The sequence below is a fragment of the Dendropsophus ebraccatus genome, chromosome 10, assembly GCF_027789765.1.
Source record: "Dendropsophus ebraccatus isolate aDenEbr1 chromosome 10, aDenEbr1.pat, whole genome shotgun sequence".
Classification (NCBI taxonomy): Eukaryota; Metazoa; Chordata; class Amphibia; order Anura; family Hylidae; genus Dendropsophus; species Dendropsophus ebraccatus.
Genome location: NC_091463.1, coordinates 49,444,356 through 49,461,065, shown reverse-complemented (window position 1 = coordinate 49,461,065; position 16,710 = coordinate 49,444,356). Strand labels below are relative to the sequence as shown.

The window sequence follows — 16,710 nt, the reverse complement described above, 5'->3', positions numbered from 1 at the left end:
GGAGAGAAGTATGGGGGAGAGAAGCACAGGAGAGAAGCAGGGGGGAGAAGTATGGTGGAGAAGCATGGTGGAGAGAAGCACAGGAGAGAAGCATGGGGAGAGAAGCACAGGAGAGAAGCAGGGGAGAAGCATTGGGGAGCGAAGCAAAGGAGAGAAGCATGGGGGAGAGAAGCAGGGGGGAGAAGCATGGTGGAGAGAAGCACAGGAGAGAAGCAGGGGAGAGAAGTATGGTGGAGAGAAGAACAGGAGAGAAGCATGGGGGAGAGAAACACAGGAGAGAAGCAGGGGGAAAAGTATAGTGGAGAGTAGTGATGTCACGATACCAGAATTTTGAGTTCGATACCAATACTTGATTTTTTAGTTCGATACTCAATACCAGTTCGATACCTCGAAAAAAAATACAACCCCCCCCCCCTTATAAGATCAGCCCCCTCCTCTCCTGACATCCTCTGTGCTGCTGTGACCTCCCCATAGATCAGCACACTCCTCTCCTGACATCCTCTGTGCTGTTGTGATGTCCCCTATAGATCAGCACACTCCTCTCCTGACATCCTCTGTGCTGCTGTGACCTCCCCATAGATCAGCACACTCCTCTCCTGACATCCTCTGTGCTGCTGTGACCTCCTCTATAGATCAGCAAACTCTTTTCCTGACATCCTCTGTGCTGCTGTGACCTCTCATAAGATCAGCACACTCCTTCCTCTCCTGACATCCTCTGTGCTGCTGTGACCTCCCCTATAGATCAGCACCCTCCTCTCCTGACATCCTCTGTGCTGCTGGGACGCTGTGACCTCCCCTATAAGATCAGACCCCTCCTCTCCTGACATCCTCTGTGCTGCTGTGACCTCCTCTATCGATCAGCACACTCCTCTCCTGACATCCTCTGTGCTGCTGTGACCTCCCCTATCGATCAGCACACTCCTCTCCTGACATCCTCTGTGCTGCTGTGACCTCCCCTATAAGATCAGCACCCTCATCTCCTGACATCCTCTGTGCTGCTGTGACCTCTCCTATAAGATCAGCCCCCTCCTTTCCTGACATCCTCTGTGCTGCTGGGACCCTGCAACCTCTCCTATAAGATCAGCCCCCTCCTCCCCTGACATCCTCTGTGCTGCTGTGACCTCCCTATAAGATCAGCCCCCTCATCTCCTGACATTCTCTGTGCTGCTGTGCTGCTGTGACCTCCCCTATAAGATCAGCCCCCTCCTCTCCTGACATCCTCTGTGCTGCTGTGACCTCCCCTATAAGATCAGCCCCCTCCTCTCCTGACATCCTCTGTGCTGCTGTGACCTCCCCTATAAGATCAGCCCCCTCCTCTCCTGACATCCTCTGTGCAGCAAGGGACCAAACATTGTGTTTATTGGGGACAGCATGGGGGGGGGGGCAGTAGTGGGCGGATTGACGGGGGGGGATCCAGGTTGGGTGAACAGCCCAGGGTACATTTAATCCGCCACTGGGTACAGACTACAACCCCCACACTGCAGGGAGCTGGTGAAGGCTGCCAGGTCTGGACAGACAAGAGAGGGTTACTCTGCCTGGCAGGTCAGTTTCTGTCAGAGGGCAGGGGTGTAAGGGCAGGAATGTTAGGGGCACACTAGAGGGCAGGGATGTGGGGGGGGGCACACCAGAGGGCAGGAATGTGGGGGGGGGGCACACCAGAGGGCAGGGATGTGGGGGGGGGGGCACACCAGAGGGCAGGAATGTGGGGGGGGGCACACCAGAGGGCAGGAATGTGGGGGGGGGGCACACCAGAGGGCAGGAATGTGGGGGGGGGGGGCACACCAGAGGGCAGGGATGTGGGGGGCACACCAGAGGGCAGGGATGGGGGGGGCACACCAGAGGGCAGGAATGTGTGGGGGGGGGGTACACCAGAGGGCAGGAATGTGGGGGGCACACCAGAGGGCAGGGATGTTTGCAATGTCTGCACACATCCCCTACTCTCACTGCGGTACCACTCAAAGCATGAGGCTTGTCAAAGCAGAGGGGAGGGGGGATTTGTAAAGGGAGTTTAAGGTGGAACAGACAACCTGAACCTCGGCCAGCAGGAAGATTAACCTTTGCTGCTGGCCAAGATTCAGGCTGTCTGTTCCACCTTAAATAAGCTCCCTTTACAAATCCCCCCTCCCCTCAGCTCCGGGAAGCTCCCAGCTGTCAGGCCTCCGTTCCTCCGTGCATATTCATGTGTGCACACTCAGGCCGGTCAGGAAGCGCAGCCACCGAGAGTGTGCACACATGAATATGCATAGGAACAGCGCCGCGGATGGACGGAGGGCGAGCCGGCATCAGTCAGTCTCACCAACCTCACACTAAGTGCAGCCCTAGACGCAGCTCCTCACACCGGCTGCATTCCAGGAGGTACAGGAGGCTGCGGTGTGACGGGCTGCGGGTCATTAGCAGCGGGGGTCTGTTTACACATAGTAGCCGACCCCCAGTGCTTCTGAAGAGGCTCAGGATGGGTCAGATGCCGCTGTCAGTTGTGACAGCGGCTTCTGCACAGTTATATAGCCGGCACATGCGATCGCTGTGTGCCGGCTATAACTTCTCCCTGCAGTGAGCGGAGGAAGGGGCGGGCAGAGGAGGAGGAAGTGACGGCAGGGGGCAGGGGGCGGCACACAGAGAACATGGCCGGCGCTCTGCTAGCCGCCGGCTGTGTTCTCTGCTCTATACTTTATGTTAAGCTGCGTTATTAGGCAGCTTAATATAAAGTATCGATACCAGGAAATCCTGGTACCGAATCGTTTTTTTGCCCGAAATATCGATAGTAGTATCGATATTTCGGTGCATCGTGCATCCCTAGTGGAGAGAAGCACAGGGGAGAAGCAGGGGAGAGAAGTATGGTGGAGAGAAGCACAGGAGAGAAGTAGGGGGGAGAAGTATGGTGGAGAGAAGCACAGAAGAGAAGCACAGGGGGGAGAAGAAAACAGGCCCAGGTTTCACACTGAGTGAGTATAAATACATTTAGAATCTATATTATTAACTTTATGTATAATATATACTGTTTTAGTGTCATTTTGTGCCATTTTGGTTGATGGTGTGCCCCAGGATTTTTTAAGTATAAAAAGTGTGCCGTGGCTCAAAAAAGGTTGAAAATCACTGCTCTAAGGTAGTAATGACCAGAAGTGGGCAGTAAAGAAAACTAAGGGGGCAGGTACAAACGGACCAATCAGGGAGAAGCACTGCATGATGGGAAATGTAGTTTCCCGGCTGGCGCCATCTTGAGTATAGAGAGGCTTTTAGAAAAACTTGTAACCCAGGAACGGTAGCTAGAAAGTCAGGGATGGCTAAAAATGAAGACTTGGTGAGTAAGACCAGCTAGGGAGTATTTCATTTTTTTATCTCTTGGGTGGAAAACTCAGTGAAGGAGATTTATCAAACATGGTGTAAAGTGAAACTGGCTCAGTTGCCCCTAGCAACCAGATTCCACCCTTCATTCCTCACAGACTCTTTGGAAAATGAAAGGTGGAATCTGATTGGTTGCTAGGGACAACTGAGACAGTTTCACTTTACACCATGTTTGATAAATCTCCACCAATGTTTTTACCACAACATAACCTTATGTTTGCAGGCTTTCTATCTATTGCAGACTCATATCTGTTGCAGGTTATGTTTCTATCATTAAGTACTGTGGTGATGGATTTCTATGGAAAACATTCTAGAAATGGTCACCTGCCATTGTTGTTGTGCTGCATCTATTTTTGCCGCAGTAATGCTAAGTGTGAACAGGTCCTATAGCAACCTATTTCTATGATATGCAAACTAATACGAAGGACATCAGACACCTGATAATCAATTCCATTTTATAGCATTCGGGTTAAAGTGAAGATAGTGTGAACAGCCCTGCAGCTGATGGAAGTCATTGTTCCTATTCGTTTTTTCAGTCCCCTCCGCAGCACAAAGCCCATACCAGTACATTGGGTCTTCTCTACAGAACAGCGCTGTAAATTGTTGTAAACCGCGCCATCTACTGGCGACAGTCGTCATGGCAGCGCTGCTGTATACCGGATAGAGCAGGGCTGGTGAGGGCAGGAAGCAGCCAGCTGTAGTCCTGGCTCACTGCACGCCCTTCCTGCTTGCTGATTGCTTCCTATTGCTGTCAGTCATAGCTGGGACCAGGAAGAAGTCAGGGTGTTGCTGCTGCAGACAGTAAAAGGTATGGAAATCACTACAAGAAGATCTCACATTAAATGGGATTTGTGCTTTTTAGTTAGGTTTGATATTGTCTTAGTAAATGCTGGCTGGTGGATCCCGACATAAGGAGGACCTGTCAGCTCCCATACTGACTGTATACCACAGCATCATCCATTGTAGACAGTGAGCGCCTCTAACCTGAATTGTTTAAAATAAATAGTGTATTACTAGTATACTTCTACATGAATAGCTAAGCCAGTGCAGAGAGAATACAGGGGCTGTCTATGGTCTGTATTCTGCCAGTGGGGTATGGGTAGTAACTCCCGGCCGCACAGATTCTGTGATCATCACCTGCGTCCTGCTGATGGTGCAACAAGGTTTTCTATAGGACGTTTGTATATGGACTCCTTCTATGCACAGCTCACTGGTCAGTCCTATTGGTGATCAACATCAATTTCTGTATGAATAGGGATACAGGAAAGGTTGTCAGTCACTGAGAGGGACCGCCCATTGGACTCCTTGAAAAAGCAGGAATGTAAATAAATAAAAGACAAGTAAGAGTATGTCCACACTACAGAGTCCCAGCAGATCACCTGCCGCGGATTCCGCAGCTTGCCCTCACTGGTGCATCTCCGCCGGTCATACAGGGGGAGATTTATCAAAGGGTGTAAAATTTAGACTGGTGCAAACTGCCCACAGCAACCAATCACAGCTCAGCTTCCAGCTCTGGTGAAAGGAAAGAGGAGCTGTGATTGGTTGCTGTGGGCAGTTTGCACCAGTCTAAATTTTACACCCTTTGATATATCTCCCCCATAGGCTTCATTCTATGGTTTGCCAGATTCCGCAAAATCTGGCAAACCATAGAATGAAGCCTATGGGATCAGCAGAGATGCATGTGACCAAGAGCGGGGACGAGCTACGAAATCCTCGGCAAGTGATCCTCTGGGATCTTGTAGTGTGCACATTCCCTTAGACTGGCTTTTTTCCTACACAACTTTGGATCAGCTCCTTCTGTACTAAAGCATGATGCCCACAGCTATACACCATGGGGGAGATTTTTCAAACATGGTGTAAAGTGAAACTGGCAGATTCCACCTTACATTCCTCACAGACTCTTTGGAAAATGAAAGGTGGAATCTGATTGGTTGCTTGGGGCAACTGAGCCAGTTTATCTTTACACCATGTTTGATAAATCTCCCCCTATGTGACTGCGGGATTTCTTTGTTGTCTGTACTTTTCTTTTTAGATACTGTACATTGGGACAAATCCACGCTATGGTTGCATTATCGTACGTAGCCTTTAATATAGTATACATCATATTTTAGCCTTTTTAAAGGGGTTATCCAGCATGGGGGCACTTTTTTTGTTGACCGGGGAGGAGGTGGCTGAAATAAAAGACGTCCACTTACCTCCCCGGTTCCAGCGGCAGGTCCCGCATCACGGCGCTCCGGTGCCCGGTTCCCGGCCGCTTCCTGGTGTCTTGACGTCGCCCGAGACGCTACGTCTCAGAGCCGCTTAGCCACTCATTGAAGGAGACGGGATCCGAGCGGACTTCAAACTGAGTGGCTGAGCGGCCCTGAGACGTAGCGTCTCGGGCGGCGTCAGACACCCGGAAGCGGCCGGGAACCGGAGCGCCGTGATGCGGGACCCCCAAAAAAGTGCCCCCACGCTGGAGCACCCCTTTAATGTGTTTGCCATGCTACTGAGTATCACTTAAATCCTGCAGGTTCTTTATGTTGAAGCACAGAGGAAATGAAGACGACTGTGCAGACAGCTATGAGCTCCACATGGCAGTGGCAATGGACAAACCCCAACACTTATCCTGGTTACTGTCCCAGGACAAATATAAGGAATATATTGAGAGCAGAAGTGGATGGGGCATCCCAGTAAGCCTTCTCCGCCTGGCGGCTTCCCGCGGCCATCTGGAGTGTTTGAAGGTACTTCTAGCCAATGGAGCAGAAGTCGATTGCTTGGATGTGAAAGCGCAGACTCCTCTCTTTACAGCTGTGAGTGGTGGGCACTTAGACTGTGTGAGAGAATTATTAAAAGCTGGTGCCAACCCTTGTGGCAGCGCCTACAATAACTGTACACCAGTGCTGACAGCAACTAGGGAGGGACATGTCGAAATTTTGAAAGAACTTCTGGAGTACGGTGCAGATGCTAATACCAGGCCATTTACCAAGCCAATGAGAATTCTATTTACAAACAACTGTACTGGACCCTTGTACCTTGCTGCAGCATATGGCCGTTTGGAATGCTTCAGAACTCTTCTTCTTTATGGAGCTGAACCCAATTACAACTGTACAGACCAGGACATCTTAAAGAGGATGCAGCATCCGAAATCTGTGCTAGAGATATGTCTGAAGCGCGGCTGTGACCCAGAGTTTATAAAGCTTCTCATTGATTTTGGCGCGCAATTTTGTCTAGACATCTTGCATAAACACCGGTCATTGGCGAATGCACACTACTTGCAGCTTCTAGAGAGAGAAATAGGTAAGCTGTTTTTAATATAACACATTCATCGTCTTAAAGGAAAAGTCCGGCCCAAATTATTTTTTTATATGTTATTACTTATGGAAAGTTATACAATTTTCTAATGTACATTAATTATGGAAAATGCTCATATACTGCTATTTCTCTTAATTTAGTGTATCAGGAAGTGTTAGAATTCTCTCAGATCCAGTGTCGTCACGACGAATGGTGTAATTCCTATGGAGTGTCCAGCAAGGGGTGCTCTCTATACAGAAGTCAATAAGTACCATTGACTTCTATATATAGTGCGCCCCTGCTGGACACTCCATAGGAATTACAGTGTATGTGAATGTAATGTTATGTACTGTACTTTTGTGACTTCATGAATACATTTATGGAATACTTTGGGGAGCAAGTGTCCTTGCTCCCCAAAGTATCCCATAAATGTATTCAATGAATACATTTACAGGGCACCGAGCAGGGAGGGAGAGAAGTGCCATCTACCTCCCCCCTCCCTCCCTGCTCGGTGCTGGGCACATATACAAAGTACTACTCCCCCATTATCTGCAGATAATGGGGGAGTAGTACCTGTGCTATGCCTATCACATCGCCGCCGCCGCTCACATAGGGGCTGCTTTTCATGCCCCCTCCTTCTCTGCTCCCCCTCCTCCTCCCGGCTTCAAACTAACTATCGTGCCGCTGACTCCCACCCGCCCGTGCCGCTCCTCACTATCCGGCCAGGCGCTGACTCCGCTAGACACTCCATAGGAATTACACCATTCGTTGTGACGTCACTGGATCTGAGAGAATTCTAACACTTCCTGATACACTAAATTAAGGGAAATAGCAGTATATGAGCATTTCCCATAATTAATGTACATTAGAAAATTGTATAACTTTCCATAAGTAATAACATATAAAAAAATTATTTTGGCCGGACTTCTCCTTTAAGTGTGAAGTGATTTTCTCTACTATAGTTCACATCAGGTCCAGACTGGGTCAAAAATTCAGCCCTGGCATTGGAGGGCACAGACGCCCGCTTGCTGTCTGGTTTATCATAAACATATTTAAAGGGGTACTCTGGCGGAGGGGCTTTTTTCCGATCTGGCCGGGGAGGAGGTGGCTGAGGGCAACAACGTCCACTCACCTCCCCTGTTCCAGCGGTGTGTCCCGTATTGTGGTGCTCCGGTCCCCGCTGCCTGGCCGCTTCCTGGTCTCTGACACGGGCTCGAGACGTGACGTTTCAAGTCCGCTCAGCCAGTCATTGCCGGAGGTGGGATCCCGCCAGAGCGCCACAATAGGGACCCACCGCTGGAAGCGGGGAGGTGAGTGGACGTCGTTGCCCTCAGCCTCCTCCTCCCCGGCCAGATCGGAAAAAAGCCCCCCCGTCGGAGTACCCCTTTAAAGGGGTTATCTGGCACTTAAGAACTTGATATTGTGCTGCCCTTATATAAAACATAATAAACATCTTATCCTTACTTTACCTTTTCATGCTCCCCCAGTGTCGTCCTCCAGGTGCCCTGCTGAATGCTGGTGCTGACACTTCCAGGACAGACTCTTCTCAGTGGTGACAGCCGCTTAGCCAATCACTGACTTAGACAGGAGTTCTCCACAGCCAGTGATTGGATGAGCGTGCTATCACTGCAGAGACCAGTTTATCTTGGAAGTGGCAAAGGCAGGCATTCAGCGGGAGACCTGGAGGCGTCAAAGGAGGCCACCGGGGAGTGTGGAAAGGTGAGGATAAGATGTTTGTTATGTTTAGAATAAGCACAATAAAAACTTTTTAAATGCCAGATCCCCTCTTTAATGTTTTTTTACGAGTAGTGATTTTTTTCAGCAATTTTTAATTTCAAATTTTTTTTTTCAAAATGCAGCATGCTCCTTCAATAGGCATGTTAATAGGAAATAAACACCTACACCATACAATACCCACAGCATTTTGCATTTTCACCATGAAGCTGAAAAATGTATCACAAAAAGTATATTACCAGCCTTTACATAACTAACTAAAAATTAATTACAGTACCATTACTCACCTTGCAAAAATACGTTCATATAGAAGACACTCGATTCACACAATGGACACGAACCGAATGTGCCACTAACATAGCAACTAAATACCACGTGTGCCACTAACATATCCACTACATATCTTGTGTGCCACAAACATACCCACTATATACTGCATGTGCCACTAATATATCCACTACATACTCCATGTGCCACCAGCATATCCACTACATACCACATGTGCCAATAAAATAATCACTAAATACCGAATGTTCCACTAAAATATTTACTACATACCGCATGTTCAACTAAAATATCCACTACATACCGCATGTGCCACTAAAATTCCCACTACATACAGCATGTGCCACTAAAATTCCCACTACATACAGCATGTGCCACTAAAATACCCACTACATACCGCATGTGCGGTATACACTTGTGTGTGAGAGCTGTTTTCCTCCTGCATTATACAGCTTTCTATAGCCAGCAATTTACTAGGCTGTGCAGTGCAGGGGACACTGTGCAAGGGAAAGCCTAGTGCCTTTCTAAGTACCCAAAGACATCTTATAGATCCTTGTGCTTAAAGTGGACCTGTCAGCAGAAAAACAGTGGTGAAATTAAGCACATGGCTAGATGGGACTAGTCATTATGAATCCAGGTATGGCTTAGCGGTTAATCAAATTAATTCACAAATCACAAATTTGGTTTTCAGAAGAAAAGAAAAATGTGGGATCTTGTGCCAGCTATTGTGGAGGACAATAGTATGGAAGCCCTTCTGGTTAACCCTATGTTTTAAGGCAGTGCAGTGTTAAATGTAATGCAGTGTGTAAGTGACACAAAGTTCACTTACATGCTGCAATACCGAAAGGGTTAAAGAGCAGAACAAAAGGAGATTTCTGGGTGTTCCAGCATGTAAGTGAACTTTGTGTCACTTACTCACTGCAGTACATACAGGGTTAAGCAGAAAGACACTACCAGGCCCACCCCACTCTGCTCCTGCACCCATGTGTTTAACCAAAATAGCTCATAATGGGCCCTTATTATTAAAGACAGTAGACTGACAAAGCAAGCAGCCTACAGGGGAGGAAGTCTCGTGACAATAAAAAAAAAGCAAGATTGGCAGGGGGGTGCGCATACTTAATAAACAATGTATACTTACCAGTCATCATGCCTCCGTTTTGCCTCTCCTAATTCCTGCTGACGGCCACCAGCTGTCATTTATGTCTGTTATCCGGGTACATCAAGTACACGGTTCTTCTTGCTGCAACATCACGTCCCGGCTTATCAATTGCCCGCTTGGCTAGTTAGTGTATGGGGCAGTGTCCCATCCTAGTCATTGATTGGCTGAGTGAGCAGTTGCTCAACCAGGTACATGACGTTGCAGCTGGGAAAGCTGCAGAAGGGCCGGCGGCTGTCAACTGGACCTTGGGGCAGTGCTAGGGGGCATGAGGATAAGGCTAGGTTCACACTGCGTTTTCAGCATCTGTTTAACGGATCAGTTTTTTGCAAAAAACGGATTGCAAAAAACTGATGCATTTGTGTGCATCCGTTTTTGATCCGTTTTTCCATTGACTTCTATTATAAAAAAAAAAACGGATCAAAACGGATGCGTTTTTTTTGACGCACAATAAAGTAATGTTGACACTACTTTTTTGACCGTTAAAAAAAACGGATCCGTTAAACGGATGCTGAAAACGCAGTGTGAACCCAGCCTAAGTAAGTGTAATTTGTTTATTAAAGGGGTAGTGCAGCGTTTTTCTTTTTCTGCTTAATTAACACACATTACAAAGTTATATAACTTTGTAATGTGTGTTAATAAGCTGTCTGGCCCCGTTCCCCCAAAACACTGTCGACCCTGTCCTCTTCTCCAGGGCACCATCTTGGTTCAATGCTGTCACAGCAGGGGACGGTCCTGTTCTCCTTCCTCTTTGCTGTCTTCCACAGCAGTGAATGGGAGAGAAAAGGCTACTGGTGCACATGCGCACTAGCAGCCTTTTCATTGGCTGGAGTGCATCACATGGCTTCCAGCCCTCATTGGCTGAGCTTGCTGGAAGCCATGTGATGTGCTCCAGCCAATTAAAAGGCTGCTAGTGCGCATGTGCACCAGCAGCTTTTTCTCTCCCATTCAGTGCACCAGGACTGGAAGTGAGGACGGTGGCCGAAGATGGCAGGGATGCGGCAGTCGGGAAAATCGAACGGCGATCATCACCCGTGGGATAGTATGTTTTCTGTGTATGTCTATGTTTTGGTGTTTTGGGGGGCGCCACACTACCCCTTTAAGTTCCCGCACCCCCCTTGCCTTTCTTTTATTTTATTTTGATCAAGGGTCTACTCCTTTTAACTACAAAGGGAGCTTACTACAAAAGGATAACCTACAAGAGGAATACGATTTATTGGGGGGGGGGGGGGGGGGGGAGAATTACTAGGAGGATAGGTGTATTGGGGATTTTACTCATTATTATGAATGCACAGATAAGAGCTCCACTATATAGCGGCACACAGCAGTTGTGTCCATCTCAGGCAGAAAAAGTAATGCGCAGATACGAAGGATGTATGTGAACGCACCCTTAAACAATAAATATTTGCCTTTTGACTTCTGGCTTTGGCTCTAAAAACTGAATAAAAACAAAAGCTGCCATTTGAGTGAAACCTCTCTTATAGAGGCCAGATCAGAGGCAACAGAACAATTCCAGAAATAACAAATGTATCAAACACTGGTTAATATATGTATATTGCTTTGCAGAATATCCAAGATCTCTAATGTCCCAGTGTCGTGTAACCATAAGAAGAAGGCTAAACCAAATGGGAAGGTTACGTCTTATTAATCAGCTGAAGATCCCGCCGAGCATAGTGAGATACTTACAGCACCAAAGTGACTAATGCTAAAGGCGACTACCAGAGATGATAATAAATACATGGACAGAAATAGATGAAATCAACATTATTTGATGACGTACTCTGGATTTTTTCTTACATGCAATGCTAACTAACCAACATTCTTCCTGCAGTGTACTTTGTCCCTGCAGCCATACATATTAGGCCCTATCATTAGAGCAGCAGGGTTGTGTGGTCACCACTCAAACCCTATGTTTTAGTGTATAGACAGAATGTCGGTCTCTCCTGTGTTTGCAGACTTTCTTTGAAGTATAGGATCACTCATCACCTATCAGACCCCTCCACTTCCACATAAAGTATGTTACCCGCCTACATCTTTGGGTTTGTCTTTATTCCTATTGGACATCCATCTAATAAATATTTTATTTGACACAGTTTTTTACCATGATAGGTTGCCTAGTCTCAAGTAAATAATATTTTCCCCATGCAAATGTATAAGCCCCTTGTTGTTAGAGGGAACCCAGATGATAAACTGATCACAATATATGCTGCTGAAATTAAAGGGGATCTATCAGCAGGTTAGACATATCTAACCTGTTGGCAGACCCTTATTGTGCACAAGGAGAAAGGTATGTCTCTTATTTTCCTGCTCAGCGCCGTTTCTGTTCTGTTAGCAGTGTAATTCTTGGCCCGTAGCCAGGGCCACCATTAGGAATTTTGGGGCCCCATACAACCAAAATGTCTGGGCCCCCCTAACAAAATAGGGGACATATTATTGGCTTTTTGCATCCCAAAATATGTGCTGATTTAAAAGCCAATATATATTGTACAGTACCTTTTCTACCTCTGACTACTATGTAATAGTAACAGTAATCAGTATTCCAGCGGATTTCACTGCGGGAAAATTGCTGTGTGAAATCCACTACGATATGTTAAGTGCACATTTCCCCGAAACTCAAAAAAAGAAATATTAAGACATCCAAAGCCACAAACCATAAGACAAAACACCTAAATACAGTGAAAAGGCTCCAAAAAAGCATAACATCTCACAATGAGACTACGCAGTATCTAGAATAGCAACCAAATCCATAGTAGGTGGGAGACCCTGCTCTGCATGCAGCTTGTTCAAAACATGGCTGCCATGGCATGGAGAAATCTGCGCATGTGCAAATAGGCAATGCCTACCCCTCATAGACCTCAGAGGTTAGTGTGAGCTGCCCATCCAATAATAAAATTGTCTTGAATTGGCACGCATAGCCAAGCCCCAATGCCATGAGCTACTGGTGCAGCCATGGCCGGTACCTGCTGTGAGCTGCACAGTAGCTCTATAAGTTGCTGGAGGGAAGCATGTCAGCATAATCGTGCTGATTGGTTTCCTTTAAAGGGAAACTGACAGAATATATCCGTGCTGCCAGTTTCCCGTGGCTGCTCACACAAGCAGTACATACAGTACATGCCTTCACTGCTGCAGTGTGATCCGGTGTCTTGCTGAAAAGCATTTTTATCCCAGGCTGAGTGTGTCAGGGAGGCAGGTCTGCTACAATGTCTGTGCGCCCCCTGCTCTCTGGCCGCTTCTGTATCTTTAGGCCGTCTCCACTCCTCCAGCTGCCACTTATTCTGGAGGAGGTGGCAGCTTGAAGATTCAGCAGCGGCCAGAGAGCAGGAGGTGCACAGACATTGTCGCAGACCTGCCTCCCTGACACACTCAGCCTGGGATAAAAATGCTTTTTAGCAAGACACCGGATCACACAGCAGTGGTGAAGGCATGCACTATATGTACTGCTTGTGTGAGCAGCCACGGGAAACTGGCAGCACGGATATATGCATATCCCAGAACTCAGTATATGCATATCCATGCTGTCAGTTTCCCTTCCCTTGTGTAGCCCACATTAAGGCTGGGTTCACACTACGTACATTTTAGTCAGTATTGTGGTCCTCATATTGCAACCAAAACCAGGAGTAGATTAAAAACACAGAAAGGATCTGTCCACACAATGGTGAAATTGAGTGGATGGCCGCCATATAACAGTAAATAATGGCCATTATTTCAATATAACAGCCGTTGTTCTAAACAGCAAATATTTGCCATTAAATGGCGGCCATCCACTCAATTTCAACATTGTGTGAACAGATCCTTTCTGTGTTTTTAATCCACTCCTGGTTTTGGTTGCAATATAAGAGTCTGGCTTTATAGACTTACATTTAGGAGCCTGACTCATCACGTGACACAGAGTCGGGTCGGTACAAATCTAAACTTTACACACACTGTACATAGTCTACCAAAGACACAATTGAGCATGCTTTTCTTTACTTGAAAAATTTATCTTTATTGATAAAACCGTAATTAAACAAAAAATATATACGTAAAAAAATGAGGGAAAGATGATAAAAGTAGAATGGTCCAGGGGACAGAACAGAAATGGGATATAAGACTAATCAATTGTTATAAAAGGTCTCCATGGGTCTATATTGCTAGTACATAACTGCTATAATAGCATATAACCAGACACAACCAAGAACTTTAAACATAGTGCTCATTATTGCCGTCAGCCCAAACTTCATACATCATGCATCATGAAATATAGCAATAATCATCAGGTCTAATGGTGCGTTTACACAGGCAGATTTATCTGACAGATTTTTGAAGCCAAAGCCAGGCACAGACCATAAACAGGGAACGGGTCATAAAGAAAAGGCTGAGATTTCTCCTCTTTTCAAATCCATTCCTGGTTTTGTCTTCCAAAATGTGTCAGATAAATCTGCCTGTGTAAACGCACCATTACCCATACTGCTGTTCCCCTGGTACACCCTAATGCACATTTCGCAGATGACCACTTTACGTATATATTTTTTGTTTGATTATGGTTTTATCAATAAAGTTTAATTTTTCAAGTAAAGAAAAGCATGCTCAATTGTGTCTTTGGTAGTTTATGGTAATTTTGAGTTTTTTTCTGTTACATTTGGGTTACATAATATGCAGTATAATTGACTAGAATAAGAGATCTATAGGGAAAAAAAATCATATGATAGTTTCCCGCAATCTAGAACTATTCTTTGTATTAATAATACATACTGTACATATGTCACATACACCTACTGTACATACGTCACATACACCTACTGTACATACGTCACATACACCTGCTGTGCACACGTCATATTACACACAATACAAACTGCACATTACATACATAAACACTCTAATACAGATACACACTTGCATATTGCATATATGCTTTAACATTACTCCTACATGCACACACACATAAAGAAACACACCTTTACTTTCACATATACATTCACTCTCACACATACATACAGACACACACACACATTCATTCACTCTCACACATACAAATACATTCACTATCACACACACACTCCCAAACATACAAACAGGCACTTACATTTCATGAGAGAGATCCTTATATGTTCACAGCACCTGCAGATCCTCTGTCCTCCTCACCGACACCACGCTCTCCTGCCCCTCCTCCTCCTTTGCATGGACAGCAGAGAAAAGCAGGAAGGAGTCTGTGAGAGCCATATGAGGGGAGGGGAGAGTCGGTGAGACCTCCACACAACACAGGGGAGGGGAGCAGGACCCCCAGACTGCAGCTTAGTGAGAAGAACAGGTCTGTAAAAGTCTTCATGTCACTAAGCCACTGTACTGACAGCAGCAGCACCGGGCCCCTCTCTGTGAATCACCTGGCCCGGGTCCTTTACAGCACTCCGGAAAATACTAGATTAAAGGGGAACTCCAGGTAGAGGTTAAAAAAAAATTATACTTCTGCAGAAGCATATAGCATTACTTACCTGTCAATCCCAGTTTTGAAACTACCAAAAATCCATTTGTTAGGGGGGCTTTTGTTCTGTATTGTGTTTCTGTCCTTCCTGTTGAGCAGTTCCCAGAATGCAGTACTGGTTCCAGAGTGCAATGCTTTCCCTCAGATGATCATCACAGTCCCCCACCCATCAGAATCAGTAAAGTTAGTGCTGCACCTGCTTCTGGCTGGTCAGAGATGGTGGATCACTCAGGGGATTGGGGGATCCAGCCAAGCCTCCTGTGAGATCACACCCTGCCCCCTGTCTGCATCATCAGCAAACACACACAATGTGAGACAGAGGCATGGAAGATTTGTCTCCTAATGGTGGAGAGCAGAAGGAGAAGGAGACAATGTGGATTTGCACAGGGGCCATTTTTTTCACTTCTTGAATTTCTAGCAGCTACCAGTGTGGCAGAACCGTACAGATATGGTAATACATTGTATAGACACATCTATATAACTTTTAACCCCTTCCCGCACGAGGACGTAACTGTACATCCTCGCGCGGGTGGGGGCGTTCAGAGCGGGGCTCAGTATTCTATTGCTTTTGGCTGCAGCAGCCAAAAGCAATAGAAAACTGATCTCATCGATCTATGCTGTATATCTATACAGCATAGATGTTAAAGAGGATGTACCACCAGGTACATCCTCTTTAGAGGGAGACAAAAAAACTTCTTCCAGCACTCCAAAAAGTAATGTTAAAAAGCAATCCTTTAATTCATCATTATTAAAAAAGTTTTACTCCCAATAGGAGACCGTACCTGGTGGTACGGTCTCCTATTGGGAGTAAAACTTTTTTAATAATGATGAATTAAAGGATTGCTTTTTAACATTACTTTTTGGAGTGCTGGAAGAAGTTTTTTTGTCTCCCTCTGCATTTGGCACAACAACGCTGAGCCGGCGTCCTGGTCATCCGTGCACCCTCCTTACTAAAAAAAGGCTCCAATCCTCGAGCACAAGGAAAACAAGAGAAAGGTGAGCTGACTACGAAACCATTTTTTGTCTCGGATACATCCTCTTTAACCTGACACAGGGATAGAACGGGCCGTGACGGGGAAGCCGTTGCTGCGGTCCGTTTTTCAAACCACGGCCCTTTTTCCCCGTACGGCGCTGTTCTTTCCCAAGCACTGGAGATAGGCCGGCCCGCCCTCAGTGGGAGGGAATTCCCTCCTCTCTATGACGCGGCTCCGTTAGAATCAAAGGAGCCGCGTCATAGAGGGGAGGGAATTCCCTCCCACTGGGGGTGGGTCAGCCTACCTTCAGTGCTTGAGCACCAGCCGCGTAAAGAACAGCGCCATACGGGGAAACCGGGCTACGGCAACGGCTTCTCCGTCACGTTGCCGTTCTATCCCTGTGTCAGGTTAAAGAGGATGTACCTGGTGGTAATGAGAGTGTTTATACTAGAAGTCCCCCAGGGGGGCTTCTAGTATAGGTGTAA

The 16,710-nt window shown here is 46.6% G+C and overlaps 1 protein-coding gene across 1 annotated transcript; it reads left to right on the top strand.

Moving 5' to 3' along the window:
- The first annotated feature begins 3,843 nt into the window (after window positions 1-3,843).
- On the top strand, window positions 3,844-11,557 carry LOC138802883 (ankyrin repeat and SOCS box protein 12-like). The gene is made up of 3 exons (XM_069986602.1): window positions 3,844-4,150; window positions 5,855-6,621; window positions 11,357-11,557. Exons 2-3 carry the CDS (start codon window positions 5,862-5,864, stop codon window positions 11,491-11,493), a joined length of 897 nt encoding a protein of 298 aa, XP_069842703.1. The 5' UTR covers window positions 3,844-4,150; window positions 5,855-5,861; the 3' UTR covers window positions 11,494-11,557.
- The last annotated feature ends 5,153 nt before the right edge of the window (window positions 11,558-16,710 follow it).